This window comes from Syngnathus scovelli, chromosome 17 (genome assembly GCF_024217435.2).
Source record: "Syngnathus scovelli strain Florida chromosome 17, RoL_Ssco_1.2, whole genome shotgun sequence".
NCBI classification, from domain to species: domain Eukaryota; kingdom Metazoa; phylum Chordata; class Actinopteri; order Syngnathiformes; family Syngnathidae; genus Syngnathus; species Syngnathus scovelli.
In genome coordinates, this window is record NC_090863.1 from 7,237,183 (window position 1) to 7,263,348 (window position 26,166).

At 43.0% G+C, this 26,166-nt stretch overlaps 3 protein-coding genes across 7 annotated transcripts; 2 read left to right on the top strand and 1 right to left on the bottom strand.

Annotated features, from left to right (window-relative positions):
* Positions 1 to 1,873: 1,873 nt before the first annotated feature.
* klhl24a (kelch-like family member 24a) lies at positions 1,874 to 12,768 on the bottom strand. The gene is made up of 8 exons (XM_049746352.2): positions 12,554 to 12,768; positions 10,362 to 10,459; positions 9,276 to 10,120; positions 7,599 to 7,783; positions 5,517 to 5,635; positions 2,914 to 3,102; positions 2,504 to 2,692; positions 1,874 to 2,442 (listed from the first exon to the last, which is right to left on the bottom strand). Exons 2-8 carry the CDS (start codon positions 10,434 to 10,436, stop codon positions 2,242 to 2,244), a joined length of 1,803 nt encoding a protein of 600 aa, XP_049602309.1. The 5' UTR covers positions 10,437 to 10,459; positions 12,554 to 12,768; the 3' UTR covers positions 1,874 to 2,241.
* A 2,033-nt stretch (positions 12,769 to 14,801) lies between these two features.
* alg3 (ALG3 alpha-1,3- mannosyltransferase) lies at positions 14,802 to 18,444 on the top strand. The gene is made up of 9 exons (XM_049748124.2): positions 14,802 to 15,025; positions 15,981 to 16,080; positions 16,148 to 16,295; positions 16,370 to 16,530; positions 16,631 to 16,751; positions 16,822 to 17,027; positions 17,173 to 17,248; positions 17,369 to 17,514; positions 17,577 to 18,444. Exons 1-9 carry the CDS (start codon positions 14,842 to 14,844, stop codon positions 17,758 to 17,760), a joined length of 1,326 nt encoding a protein of 441 aa, XP_049604081.1. The 5' UTR covers positions 14,802 to 14,841; the 3' UTR covers positions 17,761 to 18,444.
* Positions 18,445 to 18,675: 231 nt separating this feature from the next.
* cc2d1b (coiled-coil and C2 domain containing 1B) lies at positions 18,676 to 26,153 on the top strand. Of its 5 annotated transcripts, none has more exons than XM_049748115.1 (25): positions 18,676 to 18,803; positions 19,067 to 19,172; positions 19,249 to 19,402; positions 19,531 to 19,634; positions 19,718 to 19,810; positions 19,981 to 20,127; positions 20,195 to 20,684; positions 20,773 to 20,891; positions 21,168 to 21,240; positions 21,490 to 21,558; positions 21,623 to 21,750; positions 21,831 to 21,903; positions 21,985 to 22,118; positions 22,211 to 22,313; positions 22,444 to 22,640; positions 22,718 to 22,843; positions 22,909 to 22,967; positions 23,034 to 23,150; positions 23,243 to 23,316; positions 23,411 to 23,469; positions 23,542 to 23,593; positions 23,656 to 23,755; positions 24,246 to 24,336; positions 24,430 to 24,552; positions 24,623 to 26,153. In XM_049748115.1, exons 2-25 carry the CDS (start codon positions 19,110 to 19,112, stop codon positions 24,632 to 24,634), a joined length of 2,760 nt encoding a protein of 919 aa, XP_049604072.1. In that variant the 5' UTR covers positions 18,676 to 18,803; positions 19,067 to 19,109; the 3' UTR covers positions 24,635 to 26,153. The 5 variants fall into 5 exon arrangements, with proteins under 5 accessions (XP_049604072.1, XP_049604074.1, XP_049604073.1 ...); XM_049748117.1 differs by having other exon boundaries at positions 22,468 to 22,640; XM_049748116.1 differs by having other exon boundaries at positions 21,985 to 22,112.
* The last annotated feature ends 13 nt before the right edge of the window (positions 26,154 to 26,166 follow it).

Here is a 26,166-nt window from a genome sequence, read left to right on the forward strand (position 1 = left end):
GAGTTACAGATATTCTTTTTAAAACTAATGATGTCTTGTGCAACCTCAGCTACACTAGCTATTAGAATCATCAAATAATAAAGTGATGCATTATTTATTGTTAAATAATTTCATATTCTGTGGCTTAAATTGCTTGCTTTTGCGAAAAATTCTGTATTGACTGTTTTTATTTGATTGGTGTTGGATGTCTCTGATTGTCCTAATTTAATCTTACAATTAAACAGCAGTATTAAGAAAGCAGACTGTATTTTGTAAGGAAAGAAAAAACTTTATTGATATAGTACACAAGTCAACATTACAAAAACATCTTCTTAAATCCTAACAAACAGCATCGTAAAATATAACATCACACATACATTTGTAATGGTTCATATAAAAAGAAAATCAATATTCCCCTGCTGGTTTATTCTTTAAAGGCACTTTATCCCACACAAGATGACATCAGAATAACTTCCAATTAACCCAACTTGGTTTCTACCGCCATATCAAACTAATTTTTTTAAGAAAATAGTTCGGATCTTGATGCCTTTTGCACATGTAGTCAAAAACACACAACCCCGTTACAAAATATAAACACAAAATGAATGTAAATATTATTAAAGCAAACGTGTAAATCTTAAAATAGAAAATAATTCAAATGGAACCCAATTCAACATGTTATCGCATCGGATTAAATATTCGGTGAAATCCCAAAACGCACACTTATTTTCAAACAACCTCTGCTACCGTATCTTACTAGCTCGTCGTGCGATTTGACGTCCCTTTGAGAAAAACTAATTGATGGATTATTATGCCCATGTCTTCTTAAATTATAAAAAAAAATGCTGAACATAAGCTAAGGCAAAGCTCTCACATCTTTCTAATCTTTCCCAAGTGAACTTTGCCCTCTTGTGTCTGCGTTGCCAAATCTGAATTGTTACATTGTGTGGCCAAACAGCGGCGCACTCCACAATCCCCTCCACGTTTCATGTGAGAGCAAATAATGCTTACCAATACAGAAAAAAAAAAAAGAAAGAGGGGGGAAAAAAAATCAACTCATCTATTTAACATTATTCTGTCAAAGTGCACAATTGGGGCTCTTAGAAACAAAAGAATATATTTCAAGAAAAAAACAAAAAATTCACAGCACATCTTTTTCTATCAATATCTATTGTAAAAAAAAAAATAAAAATGAAGAAACAAAAACTTTTACTGACCTCTAGTCAGGGCTAGTGCTTCAAACATATCCTCCCACTCGCAAACCCACAAACATACACGGAGGTATCTACGGTTAACCCGAGTTACATCTTGTGTCTTTTAATGGAAAGGTGTAAGCAGCAATGGTTAACACTGAGCGAGCTGACACCATCCAAACTACGTCGTAAATGTTGTGCACACATCAACCGTTCTATTCAGAGCAGACTCGAATAAGGAGGTTTGGTCTACAAAAACATCTCCCACTACATCTACCCCCCCCCCCCCCCCCACATGCCCGCTATACTATGACGCAATCACAATGTACATGGCTAAATGTGTACACAATAACGTTGTAAAAAAAGAAAAAAAAACATGCACACACTTATAACTTATATTATACAATACCAGTAATATGATTAATATAAATGATAGCATTGCAAAATAAAGCTTCAAAAAATATGAAGTGGAAGGAGCTCAATTGAATGAACGAAAAAGCGAAATGAAGGGAAGCATTTCAGATTTGAAACATATTTGACCAGGCTGTCAAATTACACGACAATATTCATCCATCCATCCATCCATTTTCTGAACCGCTTAGTCCCCACGGGGGTCGCGGGCGTGCTGGAGCCTATCCCAGCCGTCATCGGGCAGTAGGCGGGGGACACCCTGAACTGGTTGCCAGCCAATCGCAGGGCACCACGACAATATTATTTTTATTAAATCTAAGCGCTCAATTGCTGTTAGCCTCTCATCTGTTTTAATGATAGCTGAAACAAAAAAGGGAGAAAATAGAGATTTGGAAGTGTATAGTGACATTTTAGACACCCTGTAAAGTAGGTAAAAAAAAAAAACTAATGTGCCATTATTTGGACGTTCTTGGGTTACTTCCTAGAAATCCTGTTGCATGTTTGACCGATTATTTTATCTGATTATCTAATAAAGTGTTCACAGCACCGCGATGAGTGTTGCTACATGATGCTGTGAGAAAATAAATTAACTGAATCATGCTTGCAATGAAGTGTGTGTTGATGCATTCAAACATGGGAAGTGCATACGTGTTCCCGGTCATGGCCTGTGATACTTGTCGTTGAAGCGATGAATGGTTACGCAACCGTGGTAGGAGATGCAACGTGGCATAGCAGCCACCCCTGTGATGATTCCTGTGGCCGGGTCATAACACATGATGGTGTCGGTCGCTTCGCCGTTTTCGCCTCGGCCGCCCAGGATAAAGATCTTCCCGTTGCAAACAGACATGCCGCAGCTCTCCTACGAGCAGAACATGAGAAGTTACCTTGGAGTTTTTTGAAGTATGACAAAAATGTCCTACCTGTTTTCCAAAGGTATGCACCACATGGATCCAGTAGTCCTCCACAGGGTCGTAGCAGAAGAGGGACTTGGTGAGACCGCCGCAGACGTACACGAGGTTGTTGAGCGACACGGCTGTGATGCAGCGCTTGGCGATGGGGATGTTGGCGCGGAGGAGCCAAGTGTCGCTCTCTGGATCGTAACACTGGACCTATGACATATTGTGAGGATGAACAAAAACATGCTCTGGACACTTCATTAGGTAAAAACCAGCAATCTCGTATATTTTCATCAGATGCTTTTTTTAATTGGCATTTTCCGTCCTCTGATTTTGTCTGATGAAAACAAATGTTTTTCTACTGCTGACATCACCCCAGCTGTCATCACTATTTGTCCAAGGATGTGTGTTTAAGGATGACATCTGTGTCCCACCTTGTCTGAACAGGTATTGTCGTCAGGCCCTCCTCCTATCACAAAGAGCTTGCCGGCACAGCTGGCCACGGCCGGCGAGCTCACCGCCTCCTTCAAGGGCGCCACCTCCGTCCAGCGGTTTGAGAAGGAGTCATAACACTCCACGCTGCTCAGGCGGCTTTGGCCGTCGTAGCCACCCACAGCGTAAACCTGGAATATTCATACAAAGCGAATAGATGAGTGGCATACTAAAAACTTCGGAGTCGGCGCTTACGTGCACTTTTTGAATGAACAGTAAACAGCTAATTATAAAGGTGAACATGTGATTGCACATCAGCACAAAGAGAACCAGTCCATCTAGTGCGGAGAGGAAAAGAAATGACGCACTGTTTTTCAAAACATAACCTCTGATTGACGTCTGTAAACTCCGGCCCACAGGCCATTGTTATTGACTAACCTTTGTAATTCAGCATGTCGCTTGACACGATATATATATTAAGCCGCTGTTTAATGTTGACACATTCCTTTGAGTGTCCCTAAGGTAAGGCCGGAAAACTACATTTGAAAACGGCTATGCAGTGTTACGGTCTTCGGTCGTAATATTAGGTACACCTGCACGATACTGTCAATTATATTATATTAAAAAACTTTGATAAAGCGAGTGTATTGGATTGTGCAGACGTACATAATAAAGTCGCCGCCAGCCGAACGAGAAGTGACGGAAGTAACAAGTCAACACAGAACCAATATGACAGAATATTGATTGATGTTCTGTAAATGAGAAATAATCCAGGAAGTCTCATGCAACTGTAATGTCTTCTTATCCTTCCAAGTAATATACAGTGAAAACAAATACCAAGAAGGGGCAAGGAGAGAGGAGGGGGGGAAGTGAGGGAGACATGCCAAGGAGGAGGGAAAAAACGTGCACGTTGAACGTTGATATTTGCATTCCCAACCCGACGGAACGACAGCCTGGCCTGGTCATGAATGAGTTGCTTTATGTGTGGCGACTAGCAATCAATGCCCCGTTCAAAAGTGAGAACTTGCCACAAATGATCAATTATTGATGAATAAGGTGCAGTGACCCCCACCTGACTTTGATTTGTATCTCAAATCATCGTTCCCCATTGAAGTGAATACAAATGCCATTAATCCGTCCCAGAGAGAAGAGTCAATGAGCAAGTGATACAAATAGTGATGGAAAAGAACAGCTGAGTGCTGACATGACAGGGACAAGAGCTATTTTTGTGCAACTCTAACAGGGATCATAGACAGGACAGAAGTGTGAGTGCACTTCTATCAAAAAGTTGAGTTAATTGCAGTTTATGATGTAACACCAACTTCTGTAGTGTACTCAAAGGTACATTTTTTGCCTAAATGAATGTGGGAAAAAATAATTATTTCTCATTATGTGACCATTCGTGCTGCAGCTCAAAATGGGAAATTACGGTACAAGGGGAAACTGAAAATAGAATGAGGAAACCACTGACAAGGAACTGAATCTCGCTGTATGTGGGAACAGTCAAACACAAACATTTAGTGGATGATGAGAACTAACAATAATACAATAGCGTTAACAGAAACACATCACTAATGAGACAAACAAATGCGGTCATAAAAAGAGTGGAGAAAAAAAAAAAAGGCTACTACACGTGAAGCGAAAAGCACACGTGTGCATCAGACACGGGAAGAAGTCAGACATGAACCTCGTCTGGGAGTAAGAAGAATGTGTCGACCGAGAGAAATATTTATGTGTGCGAGTATGTGGGAGCACTTTAGCCAATTCACTGCCAGTCCAGTTCTTTGAAAACCATGAAAAAATTCAAAACAATAAAAAAAAAAAACGAGGCCATCAAATAGTACCGTGGCCTATGTAGTAAACAAGTGTGTGAACTTGTGCACACTTAAGGAGACAAAGCTTGAATCTGAATCCAAGTCCGTATTTAATTCAACATGATCAATTACTGTTGTCTTTGTCAGATAATTAGAACCTCTCATGAGTTGCAATACCAGCGACTCACGAGAATAAATACTGCACAGGCAGACTCGACTATCCAGTTTGAGAACTATTTCGGAGATAACTTGAAATATCAATCCTTATCTGATTTCCTTTCATTGGGTTCAAGTATATGCTTGCGTATATTCTTACACAGGAATGTCGACCTGGCCGTGCATAAGAGATCGTAAATAGCATAGCCAAGATGGAGGATCAAAATGCTTTAGTCAAGATGTAAGAAACTGAAAATTGTGCAAACTAGTATTGCAGTTGCCAAGGTACTTTTTTGGAACAGGACAAACACAATTAAACGATGACACGGTGTTGTTGCTTGGAACAAGACGGCCTCATTGCCCAACACGCCTGATAAGCAAACTGCAGGCTATCGACAGAGGCGACAGGAATTTAGAGTAACATCCTTTTTGTCCCTGAAGAGAAGTGGCGAGGTCATTACCGTCAATCACAAAGACACCGGTATGTTTAAAAGCAACTTTTTGTATGTCTGTGGTTTTAGATAATAAACAGAGTATGTCTCAACGGCGACGTTATACGACTATAAAACTAGTCTGAAAGCTTTGCTTTAAACTAGGACTCATTCTGTAAATATGTTAAAAGACAGCACGCTTACCTTGCCCAGCAGGACACCCATCTTGTGTCTCCAGCGTCCTTTATTTAATGACGCCACTCTGATCCACAGGTTGAGTTGCGAGTTATACATCCACACGTCCCTGCTGTTGATGCGACCGCCTGAAGCACAGACAAGTCCAGAAAAATAGTAAATAGCCCAAATAATAAATGCCTCTTAAATATGTTGTTTTTGTACGGCTTAACACTTTGAATTCTAGAAGGCAAAAAAATATTGATTAATGACAAATGACGTGTTTTTGGTGACATTACAGATGATGAAGGAAGTGATTCAAGATGTGTCCCGTCATCAATTATCTGCTGTTTACGAAGTTAAAGAGCCAAACAAGCCTGCTGCCCTGAAGGTTTATGAGTTGGAACAATTTGAATAAAAGTCACAAGGCCGTTGGAGGGAGAACTACCACAAAGGCACCCCTTGTAATCTTGCATAATAGTTTTGAAAAAAGTGCTACAAATCAGAAGCCACGGTATACATACTGCTTTTTCCTTTTTAAAAACTCAGTTGGTGTTGTTCAACTTGGAGGAGCCTCGCTCCTGGAAGTTTAAGATCAGGGGATGTTTGAGAATAATTATCAATTTTAAGTATATGTGAAGCCCTTTGAGACTTGTTTGTGATTTAGGGCTCTATAAATAAACTTGACTTGACTTGACTTGCTAATCACTGCTCTTAACTATCGCACAGCAACCTCGTGTGACAATCTATAATCCTCAAAGAGCAGTTGTACCTTCAATATGAATACGTACAGTATGAAATAATGATTCCCGTCCCCTGAGGAGGAAACTCTAAGTATGAGCTATGCGAGGCTTCTAGACAAATGTAGACGACGACAAACAAAAATGATTCAAATGGTCGCCCTTGCGGTGGGTTTGAAGCGATTTGGTGGTTGTCAAGACTTGTTGTCCTGGAGGGGAAAGCACGAGTGGTTCTGGATAAACATTCAGGGCCACATGCTGTTTAAGACCACCGCTTACTGCAGCTGTGCTGGATGAACTTGCCCACCCCTATGCCCCCCCCCAGCCCCGTCCCCAAGGGGGGCAACAGGCAGAGTGGAGCAGGGTAGGAACTTGAGTAAAGTTGGAAATAGAAAAATAAAACAGGGGGGGAAAAAAATGGATGGAAATGGGTCAAGGAAAGCACGTGTGTGTGTGTTTGAGACGGACGGGGAGGGAGGGATGTGTTGACTTTTCCAGGCGGATTCTTGGGGGTAGATAGATTGCACACGTGAGGACTTGGCAGTCAGCTCATATAAAAAAAAACATAAACACGACACACTCAACTGAAGGAAAGACCACGTTCCCCCCGCCCTCTTTTTTTCCCTCTTTCTCAACTGCTGCTTTTTTTTTTTATTCTGTGTGTTTCCAGCTTGCGCTGGGCATGTTTGAGCAGGACTTATAATTGAAAGAACATTTAACACGATTTAATCCAGGGGGAAAAAAAAATCACCTCCACAGTTATAGTCAAACAAGAAAAACATTGAACTTTAGACATTAAAAATTTGGCTCTGAAATAAAAAAATGAATGTTGTAATGTGGTTATCTAGCTTACATATTAATTTAGGGCAAACTTTCAAATCAAGAGAGATGTAGCTGGGCCATATAAAAGGAATTTTTTTTCACCCCCGTCCTGTTTTAGCGCTGCTAGCCACGCTTCAAAACAACACCATCAGCGATGTGTGTAGGCTACGCGAGTGTCGCATTCACCGGATCATTTCGACCGATAGAAAAAAAAAGTTGGACTTAAAGACTGACTCGACAGTAGCCTGCCGAGTGCATCCAGATGTTGCTCTCATATTTTCCTTGGACTCAACTTGGATGCATTGGGGGGAAAAAATAAGCTTGGACAAAAAGCAGACATGGTCACTTGGCCGGGAGAATTTACTGGCTACAATAAAATATTGCAGCCAAGAAACCAGATGTCCTATTTATTAATAATTCTATATGGAATGTGGAATGCACAACCTATGGAAATTCGAGCAGCTACTTCTGTGGAAATATTTCATGCCTACTATTTGGGAAACCCACAACTGAAAGATTTTTTAATCCCGACGACACCAGTGACTCTTACCTGACACGAGAATGTCATTGCGGAGGGCGCACACGGCGTACTCCGACTTAGTGAACTCGGGGAGTTTAGCCAGCGACTTCCACTCCCCCGTCACTGGATCGTAGCACTCGGTGTAGGGCAGGTTGAAGCCCCCTATTCTCTCACAACCGCCAACCACCACAATCACCTCCGAGAAACCAGTTGACCTAGAAACAGTAAGATATTGGAGTTGAAGAGATGCAAACAACAGTTTTCAATAAATATGCCCAGGGTGCTACATAAATAAAGAATTTGAAGGCTCTCTGCCAAATGTCCTGCGGTTGTAACAAAGCTATGTGAAGTTGTGGTTGATATTGTGAGCTGGAGAGTGTTTGTATTGAATTTTAAAGATCCTGTAAGGGGAATTCAGGGATTTATTTACAAATACATACTAGCCTGTTAGCTTACCGTATTTTCCGGACTATAAGGCGCACCTTCAATGAATGGCCCATTTTAAAACTTTGTCCTTATATAAGGCGCACTGGACTATAAGGCGCACCATTAATTCATCATGTCAGATTTTTAATCCAAACCAAATCATTCTCCATTTTATCTTTTTTATTTCAACTTCAGACGCAACAAATTACTTTCTAATCACAAAATAATGATCCATAGTCTTTTCGATTCATGATTCATAGTCTTCAGTGGCCCACTTATGATTGATTTCATGACACAATGCTTCGGGCCAGTTTAAATTTAGGAATTTGGTCCATATATAAGGTGCACCGGACTATAAGGCGCACTGACAGCTTTTAAGAAAATTTTAGGTTTCTAGGTGCACCTTATAGTTTTATAGGATTTATTATGACAAGGAAAACCGAGGTGACGTTACTGCATTCGTCGCTTCACTTATCTCTAAGGCAAAGTTCGTTTTCAGGCACTTCTATCAATCTCAGCAAAAACAAAACTTCAACTGTATTTCTATGATCACATAGTTGTTATGTTCCAAACTGCGGATTGGAGAAATCCAGCTTCCCTTTGTTGTGATATGAGAGAAGCCAAGTTCTCATTATGTAGTTAGTACATGTAAGAGACAGTCTAAGCCAGGCGTGGCTGGTGTTATTTGCTCACGTGATGTTGTTTGCATGTTCTGGAAGCTTCCCAATCAATCAACTATTTTGAGCAGAGGAGAATTGATCCCCCTGGGGGGAAACTGAAAGAAGAAACCAACTGTCTGCTTTGCTTCCCGCTCATAACAAACCTGCCTGGATACAGCGACAATACACAGAACACCGCCTCGGTGACTTCACAACACAACAGGTCATTGGGGTTGATGCACGTTATTCGTTTTTTTTTTTTTTTTCAACGAGCGACTGTACCAACATGCCCTACTTCCTCCTTTATCACTTCTACTTAAACAGGAGCTACAAAACACAGACGCACTTTACTTGGCAAAGAAACACTCCCTGTTTCTTTGTCTCTCGCACACACGCGCAAAAGCACAAAAATAAGACAACTTCACTTGCCAGTAGCACCAACCAGTTGGAACCAAAGTGTTTTCATCTTGGGCTCGACGTCAATTTGATTAATTGTTCAACTCTAGCTTTTGGAATCTGGCTACCCACATCAAACAAACAATCAATCCATTCAAAGATTTGTGTAATTTCCCTGTGCATACCGGTTTTACTTCACGTTAGCAATAATGAGGCAAAAATGTACCTGCGCGGCCGGGTTCTGGGAGACATCATTTCATTTCCAAGCACGTGGTAGCGCCTGGCTTCGTGGAGGAGATGGTAGCACTCCGGAGCGTTCTGGATGATCTGGTCTCCTTCCACCGTCTGGACAAAGTAGTTGGGGTGCAAAAGTGGCAGGCGCACATGATGGAGCAAGGCCTTCAGCATGGGCTTGCGCTGCTCCACACTGTGGTAAACCCAGCGCATCACGGCCTCAAACACCAACTCCTCCTTCCCGATGGACAGCTCGTCACTGTCGATGTACTCTTCCAGCTCTTCCTTGCGGAGGTCAAGGAACTCCTCGTGCTGGGCCACCTCGGAGAAATTGGCCAGAGCGTAACAGCGGCAACGGCTGGCCAGCTGCTTGAGGGAGTGAGCGTCCGCAAAGCGTTGGATGCCCAGGCAGTTGCATGGGTCCAGCTGGTCCTCCAGGAATTTTGCGCAAGCGTCACGTAACGTGGCGATCTGGAAGAGATTGGAGGTCTCGAAGAGGAACTGGACATTCTCCGTCGTGATCTTGGCACGGCCAGTGTAAACGTAAGCGAGGAAGGATTCCATGGCTTCGGCCAGAATGCCGTTGATCTCCACCAGCATCTCGCGGCTCTCGCGGTGATCGTTGCAGAACATGGCTCTGAAGTAGGAGGAGCACGCCGAGAGCACGGCCCGATGGCAGGGAAACTCGCGGCCCTGCACGCTGATGACCACGTCGGTGAACAGGCGGCAGTCGCGGAACTCGTTGAACACCTGCAGGATGCCCTCGGAGTGCGAGGAGCCGGAGCAGAAGTCCAACACCTCCTGGCTGGCCAGTGTCTTAGGGTCCACCTCAAACACCTGAGGAAGCGACATTTAGCATTTACATTTAACAACTACTTTCGTCTGGCGATGAGGAATCGGTGCGGTGGCGCCAAATAAGGCTCCATTTTATTTGGCAAAAAATGTTAAATGCAAAGACGTGGTAACTACTAACAAGACATTACACACAGCAACATGTCGACAAGCTAAATGGCAACAAGCAAGTGGGCTTTTCTCAGTTACCATAAATGGTAGACAAGGTCGACTTTTTCCAACACACCTTGCGTTTTACAGCCGGTGAGTCCCTGATGCCGTTGTCCTCCCTGTTCATCCGTCTGCCCAGAATCAACACCATGGCGACAAGAGACTCAAGATGACCTGGGGAAAACATGCATCATTTGTTTTTGTTTGTTTTGGAGTGCTTGTATGTGCTGGGAAAGGAGGCCATCCACTTTTATGAGGTCGACTGGTTGCAGGGCAACTTAAAGCCAAATAGACAGATTGGTGAACATTTGCAAGAAATAGGCAGTTTGAAGGGGCCTTTTGGAGTTCAGCTTGTGAAAAACCGGAGCAAAAACAAGTAATCTGTTTAAAAAAAACTAAACGAAAAAACACACCAAAGGCAAACAAAGCACACAAAGACAAACACATTGAGCACACGCGTGAAAGGCAAGGAGCGAAATGTTTTACATCAGTTAAATCACAGACACGCTTCTGTTTAAAATCTATATATGCATGTGTCGACACTTCCTCTCGCTCATCACTAAAACAGTTGTGCCCCGGAGCACAATAGACGCCGTGAGGCGGAAGAGCCAAAGAGGCTGGAGACAGGTTGAGCAACCGTTGGAAGGACTATCCCACATGTCAGTCAGGTTTGTTTTGAAGCGCTGGGGGCGGGGCCTCGCCAGGACGACACATCATCAACACTGATACAACACAGGCTGGAGATTTCAACTTTTCAAACTTTTTATACCAAGTAGTACTACCTCAAAAAAAATACTTGGCTTTCCAAGGACCAACATCATGACCAACATCAAGGCAGAAGTTTTATTCCTTAAAGAATATTTACTATTGTAATCTACTGTAACAGTATACATAGTTTGAACATTAACTCTGTGTTAAAATATAAGACATTTTTAAGAGCCATATGTGATAAATTAAATCATTAGAATACATTTGAAAACAAATTTAGCTTACTTAAATTAAAATTGTGTAACATAGGGGGAGTCAACCTTAAACTTTTCTTTGTAATATGTTGTTCAATGCAGCCCAATTAATCAAAACATTGTGTTCTGATTAATGTTTTCTTCACGGAATATGAATTAAACAGGAAAAATCCACTTGTTTATAACCATCTCAGGGGGCAGCCATTTTGCCACTTGCTGTCGACTGGTAATGACATCACAATTGCTGGTCTCAGGGCACAACCAATCAGGGCTCACCAATTTTCTGAAGCTGAGCTGTGATTGGTTGTGACAGGAGATGGGAATAGTAATGTCATTTTCAGTGGACAGCGAGTGGCAAAATGGCCGCACCCTGCAACGGATAAAAAGTGATGAAATTCATTTCAATTATGAAATTCTGCACAAAATAGTGTTTGATCTGAATATAACTTCCTGTGGGGATATATCCTGATAAAAAAAGAAGCAGCTGTTTGACAGATTGACAGCTGCAGGAGTGAGGTCATTTACTGCAATTTATTTTTAGACTTTGGCAGGCTTTTCACGTGCGCGAGGTAAATAAGTAAACCTGCTTTTAGGATGTGAACAAGCACCTCATCAAGACAATTGGACTGGTTGGGCCACAAGGCTCCTGACTTAAATCTACTGACACATGACACCTGAATTCAGTTTATATCACAATAGCAATATAATTTATTTTTGGCAATAGATTTAGTTGTTTGCTAATGTAACCTTTTTGAGACTCATTTCACACTTTAGCAAAGCTATGGGAAACTGCTGATTTGATAGCAGTTCAGACAATGCAAGCTAGCAACAATGTACTGTATATCATTGGGAGGGGCGGGGGGGGCATTTTGTTTAGTTATAACTGTATTGTATTTTTTCAGGTGCACCTAAGTACATTTCAGTCTGTATTTTTTCTGTTTTTACTAAAAAAATTTTTACTAATTGACTATTATTAACTATTTTACTTATTAAAACCCAAGTTGTATGCGTTTCCAAATAATATAATACTTTTTAAAAAATTGTTTATAAATGTCTACAACAGTTTTAATATTTGGATGAATAACTCGTGTTCTATATATCATAAAGTAGATATTCTATAAATGCCAGTCAATACATTGAAATACAGGAAAACGTGCGCATGTAGTAAACAAAGGGGACATATCTCGCGGCGACCGTCAGCCAACACTTAAAAAATATCCAAAATAGCTGTCATATAACCTAGATATGGGGAAGACCGTTATTATTTGAAATTAACTCGCCATCGGTTATAGAAAACTACTATTACCTTAGAATGGTTTCCAATTGAGGCTTCCTTCTTGGTTAGTAGACAAAAGCGGTAAAGGGGGGAAAAAGCCCTCAGGGAAAAAAAAAAAAACGTTGATGAAAATATTTTTTTAAAACTCCCCACGAGGAATTATGGGACAATGCGTAGATTGTTACGCAACCCGCACATTTTGACACTAATGCGATTCCACTAACAAAGGACTCTATCTGGCTAACTGTAAACACATAAGCTATTTATACTTGACACAAAAAGTTCCTTCCCCTGAGCGCCCACTCAGCTGGTGACGGCGGTGCATTCTGGGTGATGTAGTTTATTCAAACATCACTTGACGGCTTTTTGCCTTAAACAAAAACTACACTTCCCAGGTAGACAAAATTCTCCACGTGGCTCGCTTTTGTTTGCAAACAAACTCGGGTTTTCAAGAAGAAACTGCACGAATAAAGTACAAATTGGCAAGACATAAAAATAAAACCTTTTCCATTTTCGTTGATTGAAAGAGTCTGTTATAACAACGAGGCGTGTGTTTCAGCGGTATGGAAGTAGTGGGAAGTTATAAAAATAATGATCCCATTTTTTTTTTCAGGTAAAGCTGGTAGGAGGAGCCCAGCCTGGCAACAAATAAAAGACGTCATAACTTCCTTAGCTCGTTGCAACATATTTTCTGAGAGTTCCTCTCCAAGTTCTGCGAATTAGTCCGCGATTATGTTTTTAAGCCCCCCACTTAAAATTGTTTTTGCCACCACAACTGACAAAAGCGGCTTCTATAAAACAATGGAAAATTATTGTGCTGGTTGAATAGGAATGCAACTAATGCTGAAAAGGCCTCCGAATCAACCCATCCATCCATCCATTTTCTGAACCGCTTAGTCCCCACGGGGGTCGCGGGCGTGCTGGAGCCTATCCCAGCCGTCATCGGGCAGTAGGCGGGGGACACCCTGAACTGGTTGCCAGCCAATCGCAGGGCACACAGAGACAGACAACCAATCGCACTCACACTCACACCTAGGGACAATTTGGAGTGATCAATCGGCCTACCAAGCATGTTTTTGGAATGTGGGAGGAAACCGGAGTGCCCGGAGAAAACCCACGCGGGCCCGGGGAGAACATGCAAACTCCACACAGGGAGGGCCGGAGGTGGAATTGAACCCGCACCCTCCTAACTGTGAGGCGGACGTGCTACCCAGTGCGCCACCGAGCCGCCCCCGAATCAACCCAACTCTGTTGATTTGGAATACAGAAAATACATATTTAAAATGGGGTGTATGGTGTATATTTTCCCAAATAATGACCTTTCACTTATTGGGAAATGAACTAAAACCCTGTCTGTACAGAATTCAGGCGAGTACTCTTTGCAGCTACAAAAGTTCCAAATTCTATTGTGCCACTTATAACAAATTCTTGTATCGTGGTCAGATAATCCGATTTCCATTTACAAATGGCAGAGGTATTTTGATTACCTATCCGGATAACAAAGACAAACAAGATTTTGGACAGCTGCCTAGGCCCTGGGGGCTCTTTAAATTCTTTTATCAGTGTCCATTTGCAATATGTGAAAGAAGACGGTGTCCCTCTGCTGTTCAGTTGTTGCACAAGCTACATATTATTGAGGCATATTATTGTACACCTTGTCAGCCAATCATATGGCACATATTACAAAACTATTGCTGTGGCTGAAGATCAAGATACAAGTTATTAACTAGACTAAAACATCCACAGTACTACTTTATGAAAATATGTTGACAAACAAGGACACACAGAAACTAATAGAGCAAAAGCTTGCAGCCCATGCTAGGAATCATTTGTTTGAAGACAGAGCAAAGAGCGTTGGTGGGTCAAATGTGTTGCCCAAGAAACAATGGTTGCTTGTGCTGCACTTTTTGTTTTTTTTACAGGAATACTCATCCACAAAAATTGTGTTTTGAAAATTCATTTTAGATGTAATACGATGTGGTCATGCAATGTGCAATAGCATGTCGTTTTATTTTTATTTGTTTATTTTTTTTAATTTTGGGAACTGCCGGTAATGTGGTTAGCATTCCTGACTCAATAAAACATACTCAAAGGTATCCAAACGTGCAAAATAAACTCCTGCAAAAATATCACCAATATGTGAGTTGATATAAACATATGCGTCATTTTAAACTCCAGAAAAGTGAATGAAAAGGAACAAATAACATCCTGTAGCTCGCGTCTACTCCCCTTGACGTGACACAGATGGAACCATGACGTCACTGTTGAAGCAAGCCTGCACATGCGCAGTTCGTGTCAACTCAGCAGCTAGCTTAGCAATGGCTGGTGGAGTAGGGAGGAAAAAGCCCCCCGGCTCCACGTCTCCTGTGTGGAGGACGCTTCAAACGCTTTGGCAGGAAAAACATTTAGTCCTCTTCAAGACCGAATATACCTTCTTAGTGGTGTCCGTCTTGTGGTTCTTAGAAATCGGGATTAATGTGTGGGTCATTCAGAAAGTGGCATGTAAGTAGCTCGGGGCTAGGTAGCATGCTATGGCACAGTACCCTCTTAACGGACGTACCTGAATGCTACAAGGCTAGCCTTAGCACGAACGCGTAGATAACCACCTGTCAAATGGAATTTATAGCCGACGCATGGCATACTATTACTAGCTTGTCAACTTAAAACTTGGATAAACTTTTTTTTTAACTGCCAAAAATGCCTCAACTATCGCCGTTTAGAAAGTGTATTTATTTACAGTCCAGTAGTGTTTCCCAACTTTTATTGACCCCAAGGCACATTGAAAAATTTGAAAATAACTGACTTTTCAAACTTTTTACACCAAGTATCCCCCTCTCCCCCCCCAGAAAAAACAAATTCAACATTAACACTGCGCTAAAAACCTGCTTGAATAATTACACAAACACATTTTTACATTTTTTCAAATCTTGAGATTTTTAGGTTCAGCAGCAAGTGCAATTTTTCCTGAAACGTAATAGCAATACATATACACAACAACAAATACTCATCACTTCACTGGTTTCTTTTATATCAAACAAATTGTTTTAGGTTATTCACCTGACATGTTTCGGCGGTTTCTTCCGCCTTCATCAGATGAAGACAATTTGTTTGATATAAAAGAAACCAGTGAAGTGATTAAATAAGGAAAAACAAAATGAACTTAGTACAATTAACAAATACTCATGCATATTTAATTAAGTGGTTTTAAGTAACACTAGAGGAAGCACTTTGAGAATCAATGAACTACTCTAATGTTAAGTTTCCAAGCACACTACCAGACAAAACTCTCTCAAGAAATATGGATACATAAGATGCAAGCACATCATATAGATGGAAAAAGTTATTTGTGTAAATAATTTTGGACAGTGATGGTTGTGAAATGTAATGCACGCAGAATGCTTTTTGGGACGTGACAAGGACAGTATTTTGCTTAAAAAGTCAAATTGCTGTTTTGCAGACACTGAAATAGACTGGAAGGCTTACATGGATGAAGTGGAGGGAGTCATCAATGGCACCTATGACTACACCGAGCTTAAAGGAGACACCGGCCCCTTAGTGTAAGTCCTACCGGGCTGCTTCGAGTGATCCGCACAGAATTGAAGTCGTGCTTTATTGTTGTTGCAGGTACCCGGCCGGCTTTGTGTACATCTTCACAGTTCTTTACTACATCACCGGCTCTGGGGCGAACATCCGCCTGGGCCAATATGTTTTTGCTGTGTTCTACCTCATCACGCTGCTTCTGGTTTTCAGAATATACTGCCGTACCAAAAAGGTACTGAGTATTTTGGACTTGAATTTCATTATTGGCCAAAATGTTTCTTAATTTCAATTCTCATCTTGTCCCAGGTTCCTCCCTATGTGTTCTTCTTCATGTGCTGCGCCTCCTATCGGATCCACTCCATCTTCGTGCTGCGTTTGTTCAACGATCCGGTGGCCATGATGCTGCTGTTTGCGGCTGTGAACCTTTTCATCGATGGACGCTGGTCTCTGGGCTGTGGCATTTACAGGCAAGTCAAAGCTAATTCCATGCATTTCCTTGTATGTTGCCAACTTGTGAAATGAGGGCTGTTTTTAATTTACAGGCCAGTCTTCCTCTCTTTCTGACAGTTTAGCAGTGTCTGTGAAAATGAACGTGCTCCTGTTTGCCCCGGGACTACTTTTCCTCCTGCTGTCTGAGTTTGGTTTAATCGGGACAATCCCAAAACTTGGTCTATGTGCAGCCATACAGGTAAATAATGTACATTGCTGCTCATAATTGCATTTTCTCAAGGGGATTTCTAACAAGTGCTATTTTACAGCTTTTGTTGGGTCTGCCTTTCCTCCTGGAGAATCCCGTCGGCTACTTGACTCGAGCTTTCGACTTGGGGCGTCAGTTTATGTTCAAGTGGACCGTCAACTGGCGCTTCCTGCCCGAGTGGCTCTTTTTGAACCGTTCCTTCCACTTCCTCCTACTGGCCGCTCACCTGCTGAGCCTGTTGCTTTTTGCCCTCCGTCGCTGGAAGAGGTGAGCCAAGTTTATTGTTCAAATAAAATGTCTGTGGTGGTGGGGTTCTCGCATAGGTTAGGACTCAAATTCAGGTTACTTTGTATAATAAGTACCTCTGGTCTTTACTTATCAAGTGTTAAAAAGTGGCGTGATTTTTTCTAAGATCTGGAGAAAGTCCCCTGGAACTCTTAAAGAAGCCTGGCAAAAGGAAAGTCCCAGCTCAGAAGAACACCGTCAACCATATCCTTCATGTGCAGGAGTCTGAGTAGTTTGCAACTCCGCACTCCACGCCTTTTCTCAAAATGTCCCTCAGTGGAAAAGGTTTCCCAAGTGTTCTGTCTGACCTTAACCGCCAATCACAAATCGTGCTCATCCTGTTTACCTCCAACTTCATAGGCATGTGCTTTAGTCGATCGTTGCATTACCAGTTCTACGTTTGGTACTTCCACACGTTGCCCTTCCTGCTGTGGAGTGGAGGAGTTAAAAAGATGGCTCATTTGCTCAGGTAAGATTATAAATAATTCAACATGGCAATTTTAAAATGATAAGATGTAACTCTACCTTTAGGGTCCTCATCTTGGGTCTCGTTGAGCTTTCATGGAACACCTACCCTTCGACTTGCAGCAGCTCCATAGCCCTTCACGTGTGCCATGTCGTCATTCTCCTCTGTCTATGGCTGGCCCCGCCGGCCCTTCCCTCAGCTCCAACTCGAACGCACGCAAAAGGACCCACGAAAGACAAATGCCAATGAGGAAAAGTACAAGTGGAGGTGTGTGTGTGTCATTGCATCCTCTCTCTGAGCCTCATGACTCCCTCGCAGAGAAAAGGAGCCATTGTTTACCTCTTGTGCTAAACATGACTATGGCTAATGTGGTACTTTTGGTCAAGTACCAACATCATGTAGTTGTTTGCAGGTATGAAGAGAGGAAAATACAGATTCTCAGGTTTTAATTTGAATTTACCGCAGAGAGGGGTTTGAAACAATTTGTCACAAACGTTTGGTCCCATCACTATACCACATTGGTTGTTAATATGATTTTAAAAAAGGTTGGGAGAATACATCATGTGAAATATTAAGAAAACGTCATATTATTACATTATAGTGGTCTGATTCAGCAAATGATGTAATTATATCTTAATCATGCAATTACAAAGAAACTAAACTAAAATACTTCCACGGCATTGTGAGTCACAAATGTGTCCGATTCTGTGTTTGGCTCTTATTTGATAACATTGCATCATGCTTCTTATTCTGATATCTAAATTTGCGGGTTTATATTTTCTCTACACATGATGTTACAGTTTCAGTAGATGAGGCTGGAGACAATCGAAGCTAATGTGATCTGGTGATGTAATAATGAGTCTCAACACTCATCTGGACCCAAGGAGCTTTCACTGTAAATGTGACATTTTATAATAAATAATACTTACACCACCGGGCTTGGCATTTCTTTTGTGGTGGATTTGCATACATTTTAAAAGACCACATTCTTGTGTGTGTAAAAAATGCCTATTGAAGTGTGTAACTATCTCAATTAGACAAACGAATTTGGGACTCTTATTTTATTTCGTCTGGATCAGTTTCCTCTGAGGATATTAGAGATAAAATGAAGTCAGACGGTCCAAGTGGTCCCCATCTGCGCTTCTGACCTGTAAAATATGCAATAAGGGTAACGACCTGATGGGGGCAGCAGTGATCCACAGTCCTACCTAGCTTGTCACACTCGAGACGATGAAGAAGAACAAGTTCTTCAGGGAAGGAAAGTAGTTACTGATAATATGGTGGACGAGCAGGTAAAGCACACAATTCGACAGGTTTTGGTATTGGTTATTCTTGCTAAACCGGTGTTCTTTTTAGTCGGTTCATGAATTCACTTGTCCAAGTGGAAGTTAGTACGTAAGCTAACGGCTTGCCACAGGGCTAACGTCACCACTCGGTGTTTGTGTGTTCGAGGAGAGGCACCTGACAGCCGCTCACATGATTTCAATTGTAAAAGAGCAAAGCTGGATTGAAGGAAGACTACTTCACTCACACGTTCACTCGTTGTGTCTTTTAGTTTGTTTCCGTGGTATATCGTTGACGAGCAACTTTCAACGAACATGTTCGGCAAGAAGAGGAGAGAGCCCCTCCCCAAAGGCAGGGGCGCCGCCGCTGCCAAGCAGGTAACAACAACAAGAGTGACGCAAAGACCCTGTTGTTAAAAAAAAACTCAAGTCCAGCTTTTCCTCTGCTGCTTAGATGGGCCTGTTTGTAGATATGGACCCCGAGGACATGATGACGATGGGGGCCGATGAGGGTTTAGACGACCCGGACTTGGAGGCTGAGCTGGCTGCCATCACTGGAGGCAAAACGGCCTCGGGTACTGGGGGAAAAGCCAAGCACAAGGGAAGAAGTGAGTTACAGTAATAAAACATCTCCTCTCTGTGTTTGCACATCTACACAATACATCAGGGAGTTTGGAACCTGGGCCTGTTGTGTGATTTGCACTCTGAATAATTCTTCACATGGTTTGGGTAACAGGCCCGCTTCCCATGGAGGACATCGCCAAAATGGCAGATGAATGTATGCGAGATGTTGACGAGGATGAAGATGATGACAATCTAGAGGATGATGAAGACCTCCTGGTTTGCTCTTTTTCTTTTGATGTGGCTTAGGTTGTTGTGTTTTGTTCTCATTGGCTGCTTTGTCTGTTTTTTTTCCCTGCTAGGCTGAGCTACAGGAAGTGGTGGGCGAGGAAGGTGAGCAGCCCAGAGGTGTTTCTTCTTCATCTGCGGTAACTATCATTGAACCTTCCTCACAGGTACACACTGTTGACGTGACTTTGAAAAGATTTCATGTCACCATTCAGCCATTTTAGGTACAGTCGTACTTAAGACTTATGAGTGACTACTTGATAAATACTTTTTCTATGAGTTTCAAACGTGTAAAATTAGGCACCTATGACAAACTTTGCTCTGCTTATGTTGACAGGAAAAGAGCCTGCCTGTTGTGGCAGCTGTGCCTGGCAGTGTGCAGCACACATTAGAAGAGCGGCTCGCCATGTACAAGACGGCACTGCACAATGCCAAGACGGCGGGCGAGGGTGCCAAAGCCCGCCGGATCGAGCGTGGGCTAAAGGTGTGACTCATCTTGTATCATATATTCTCTTTTCGTATATTGTGACACTAATGTCTCATATTTACAGACGATAGAGTCCATGCTGACTGCTGTCAAGAAAGGCCGCCAAGTGAGCGAGGCGGAGATTCCTCCACCGGTCTCCACGGGAACTAAGAGCGCCACGCCAAGTGCCGCCCCTCGTGTAACCCCAGCTCTGCCCTCACCTCCTGAGATCATCGCGCCTGATGGCGAAGAGGAGGAACTGCACTCAACGGTCTCCATGCTAACACTCGCTGATGAGCCATCACAGGAGCAGGCGGATTCGTCGCAGACGCAGGCCCATCCGTCACAGGAGCAGGCCCATCTGTCACAGGAGCAGGCCCATCCGTCACAGGAGCAAGCCCATACTTCACAAGAGCAGGCGGATCCTTCACAGGAGCAGACGGATCCTTCACAGGAGCAGGCCCATCCCTCACAGGAGCAGGCCCATCCCTCACAGGAGCAAGTCCATCCTTCACAGGAGCAGGCCCATCCTTCACAGGAGCAGGCAGACATCTCGCCAACCGCTAATAGAAATGGTCAGTTAATTCAAGTAAACAAAGCAGCCGCAACTTGCATCAAAATGACCACACATGAAGTAAAACCAGCTTTTCATTGCTCTTGCAGCAAATGAGCGTGTGGCAACGCTGTTGGTGCAAAGGCAGCGAGAGTACAAAATGGCTGCTTTGACAGCCAAGAAGGCAGGAGAGGATGAGCAAGCCATGGTTTACTTCAGGACCAGCAAGGTACATACGAATAACGCACATGGGCAGTTGAATGAATCAAATCATGATGCACATTGTTGTTGTTACCTCCACTACGGCAAGATGTTTTGATTGTTAAAAACACAGAGTTGAAACATCATGGTAAGGGAATTCCACATTTGTTTTTTATGTCCTTATCACCTCATTTGAAAAGACAAACATTGACTTACCTCAAATCAAAAGTCCTGATGAGGGCTTGCTAAGTCTCTAATAATATAGGCGCCAAAACAAACATTCTTTTTGCCCATTTTCATGCAGAAGTTCGATTCCGTGATCGAGGCCTTGAAACAAGGACAAGCTGTCGACCTGAGCGGCCTGCCTCCTCCTCCAGGTTGGTTTTCGCATTGTTAAAATTGTTTTGATTTAACTCTTTTAATGCTGGCCATTTTGGAAAAAAAGAGAACTTCTGGAGTGCATTTTGACTTTCAACACTCCCAGAAAAATGTGTGTTATAACTATGGAAACAGAAACTACCAAGTTTGTTTGTACCTTATTACGTTTTTAGCAATCGACCAATCGTATATTTTATGCGACTTCAGTTGAAGAAACATTTGTTTTCCTGCTTTCTTGTATTCACAAGGCACAAGTGGCAGCGCAACGCCAGTCAAGCAAAACAGTCAAGTACCCGGACCGGCTGCAGAAGCTCCAGGTGCCTCGGTAACATTTCATTCATACAAATTGTCCGAACTGACTGTTGTCGTCCCGCTCATTAGCCCTGTCGGCTCCTGGGAATGTACTGGAGGCGCTGGAGCAGAGGCGAGCCAAGTACGTCGAGGCGTCGGCTCAAGCCAAAGCCGGCGGGGACGAGCGCAAGGCCCGCATGCACGACCGTATCGCTAAGGTGCAAATGACAAAAGTGTGCTTCTCTGCCTATTAACAATTTACATACGCTAACCGTAAGCTTACTCGACCGGTCGCCAGCAATACCAGAGCGCCATCCGATCTCACAAAGCGGGAAAAGCGGTCAACTTTGATGAGCTCCCCGTTCCCCCAGGTGATGTGCTTGAGTGATTTGTCGTTTTGCAACATTCAGGAAATAATGAAGGGAGGGTTTGTTTTGTTTGTTTTTCAACAGGCTTTCCTCCCATTCCGGGCCAGAAGGCCGCGACGACCGAGCAAGGCTTGGTCGCTGCCCTGGAGGCTGCCTCAAAGCTCTCAACTACAGATGATGCAAGTGCAGATGAGGAAGAAGAGGAAAATGAGGTGGAGGTGGGGTATTCTCATTTCTAGCTCAGTTCTAACGCTGCAATTTTGCAGCATCACTGCGTGAAAGAGGCTAACATTTGAAGTTTCCTTTGCAGCCAAAGAAGACCACACTAAGCGTCCCGGCTGCGTCACGAGGTCGCAGAACATCTCCGTCTGTTTCGCCCGAGAGAACATCCGCCAGAGATCTCCCAGCTGCAGGTTAGTCCTGCCACATGCTGTCACAGCTGTTGAAAAATTCTACTTTTGTCTCCCGCTTTGTGTACTTCTTTACTTAATCTGTTTCTTCTTCTACGACCACACCTACTCGTACTACGTCTTCAACTTCTAGAACTACCTCTCTTTGGTTCTGCAGCGGCACAACAGCTGGCATTCCTAGAGGGCCGCCGCAAGCAGTACATGAAGGCAGCGCTTCACGCCAAGCAAAAGAACGATATGGAGCAGGCCAAGAACTTCCTGCGCATCGCCAAGGGTCTCGACGTCATGGTGGAGGCGGCGCGCAGCGGAAAAGCTGTGGACATCAGTGCGGTAAGAAGCGACTAATAATAATGCCAGTATGGATGGACCCGTGATATAAATGTCTGAACGGGGATGATGGCTGCCAGGTGCCGTCACCCCCCGGTGACGAGGACGAGGACTTTGTCCTGGTGCACCACAGCGACGTGGGGCTTTCGGAGAAGGCGGAGCAGCTCTACGCGCAGTTGGCCAAGATCCTAAAAGAGCAACGCGAGGTATCTACATATGACCCACCCTTCTTTTTGCCATTGTTCTGTATGGCTCTTGTGTCTCCTGTTAGAAATGTTTGACTCACTCCAAGCAATTCACCCACATGGGGAACATTACGGAGACCACCAAGTAAGGAATAATAATCCAAACACGCGTGGTGCATCCACTGGATAAATGCGTCTGCATCTATGTCAGGTTTGAGAAGATGGCGGAGTCGTGTAAGAAGAGTATTGAGTTCCTCAAGATGTCTCAAGCCAAGGGGCTGCCTCCCCCGAAACATCATTTTGAGGACAGAACCTTCCACACAGTTAGGTGAGCAAACATCACACTGCTAAATACTAATAACCATTTTTAATAGCTGCACAGTTTGACAGCTGCTACATTTGCTGCTGCATTTTTCACAGGATGTTCCCAGATCTCAGCAGCACTGAGATGGTGGTGGTTATTGTGAAAGCGATGAATCTTCCTGCTCCCAGTGGTATGCATGCTCACACACACATTCAAGATTCAAGAGTTTTTGATGCACACACATCAATGCTCTTGATGAAAGCGCATGACACTTCTCTCCGCAGGCATCCAAACATACGACCTTGACGCTTACATCAAGTTCGACTTCCCCTACCCGAGCACGGTGAGCCGTCCCAGAGCTTCATTATCTCCTTTCTTCTCACTGCTCACATTGGTTCATTATTTGTGCTTCCAGGAGCAACCCCAGAGACACAAAACCAACGTCATAAAGAACAGCAACTGTCCAGGTTAGACTCCTCACTAGTGATGATCCCTCCCCTACATTACTCACACCTTTGTCTTGGACCAGAGTACAACCAGAGCTTCAGCCTGTCAATCAATCGCAACCACCGCGGCTTCAGGAGGGTAGTGACATCCAAAGGCCTCAAACTGGAGCTGCTGCACAAAGGGTGAGTCTTGTGCGGAGAACCCAATTTAACCTTACCGTTTACACACACAAATAGAGACTTTCCAAATAGGCAGCAATTTCTCCACATAGATTCCTCAGAACAATAAAATAGACACCATTTTGTAACATTTCTTGGAAATCTATTTGTTCTCAAACTATTTTCACCAATTAAAATGTGTTAATAATGCATACAAATTCAGAGACTAAGTGGGGACAGACAATTAATATCCATTGTGAAATGGATCAATTTGACCATATTTAGACATAAGACATTTTCCACATATGACAGGAAGTGGAAGCCTACCAAAGTAAAAGCTGGAACAACTGAAACCTAGGGCACAAAAATGCACACACACTAGTCTTGAAGATTTGAAATTGAGGTTCTGGCAGAAAACCAATCCAAAATAAAAGTATCACCAGCAGATGTGACAGTGACTGTCTTGTGACGCAGCACTGGTCCCGCTAACATTTCCTGTGCGTGTCATGCAAAGTGGCTTCCTGCGGAGCGACAAGCCCATCGGGACGGCACACGTGAAGCTGGAACAGCTCGAGTCCCAGAGTGAAATCAGGGAAATCGTCGAGGTAAAGCGCCAACGTGTTTGTTGTTGTGACAATTGCAGCACCCAACTTGCTAAAATATGTGGGAATTGTTTTTAATGGCCTCTTTCCCGGTAGGTGATGGATGGCCGCAAGCCTACTGGCGGTCGCGTGGAAGTCCGCGTCCGCCTCCGGGAGCCTCTGAACGGCCAGGACATGCAGGCGAGCACTGTGCGCTGGCTGGTGGTGGACCAGTCTCTGGTAACGCACTCATCACATCACCACACATTTGCATCTTCACCGCTTCTCATCGTCTCTTTGTCTCTCAAAGCTTCCCGTCTAGACATTCGAGACCGAAGTACTCCACCACGTCTATCGTGATGCTACACTACTTAGCAAGACCACGCTTCGTGGATGTGCAGGTGGAAGGCGACCAGTCGTACTCAGGAGGCATTTTCTCCCCCTGTCCTTCAGACCTCTTTGAAAATATTTGCACAATAGCAAGGCATCCAGCTGCTTGACAAGGTCAGTCACAAGGCTTTTAGCGACATCTGCTGGCTGAGCGTGTGACTTCATCTCACAGTAAAGACTAAAAGATCAAGTGGCGTCTATGCACTAATATACCAAAGTAATCCATGTTGCTGTACACAAAATCTTAAGCTATTAGCCAGGGCTATGTGCACGGAGCATTTGTTACCATACAAACAATAATAAGTAAAAAACCTTCGACAAATGAGAACAAATATTTGGAAAGGAATGCTAGTAAAGTGTGTAAAGAGTGGGAAATAATTGTTCATTTTGGTACAGAAAACAACAAATCCATTTTCCAAGAAACTTGAAGATGCTGCGAAAAAAATGTGGCAGGGTTGAAGGATTACTTCAGGGTGTTTTGCGTTTCCTCTGGGTTTTTGTTGTTTTTGGTGAGCGGACCAGCAAAAATTTGTCAAAGGAAAAACAACACAGGAAATAAACCTGTTTATTTGTTCAGATTTAAAATATAAAAATGGTACTGCAAAAAAAAAACCTAATTGGGTTGTCGAGGAAGGCCCAAAAGTGGTACAATTTAAAATGATATCGATGAATATGATTAGCATGTTCATTTTAGCGTGGTGGCAGGTGAACTTACTTGAACTGTCGCAGCAAAAATAGTCTTTCATTGTGACTAAATTTCTCCGAAATATGTTTTCGCTTTGACTTTATGCTGTTTTAGGTACTACAATTGTTTTCTGTGTTGGAATATCGTTCGCCTAAAGTGTCATCTATTGATGACAACAAATTCAACTCGAGTCCAATTGCAAACAGTTTAAGCCGGCACATTGGTGGAGTTAATTGATATTGTGACAGGAAGTTTAAAAAGTGACTTGGGCGGTTGTGGGATTAGGTTAACAATATGGCACTAACATATTACACAATATGAGCAATACAGTAATGACATTTCAAACAATTTCACCAGTAAAAATAGCATGTGTTACATTATCTGTCAGGCCAGGCGTCATCAAGTGGGTTTACTTTGATTTTAAGTTGGTGAACTTCTTTTCATGCTCATGTGCCAGTTAAGCATCCAACAACTGTCGAAGTTACATCCATGTCACCCAAAAGAGAATTGTAACTGCCAACCCGCACTATACGCCCCAAAGCGGTGTCAAAGTTGCTGCTAACCACATGCGCCATTAACCTTTGTAGACAATGCAAGAAGAAGCCATATTGGCAAGCCTGTCAGGTGTCTGCTGCAAACATCAAAAAAGTACGCATGAACATTGCAACACTCTTCTCACTCTATAGGAATATAAAAGCATGTCAATTTCACTTTATTTAATAATGGACCATCTTAAAAAATGGAAATAAATCGATTTTACTCTGTTCCTCCAGTCTGTT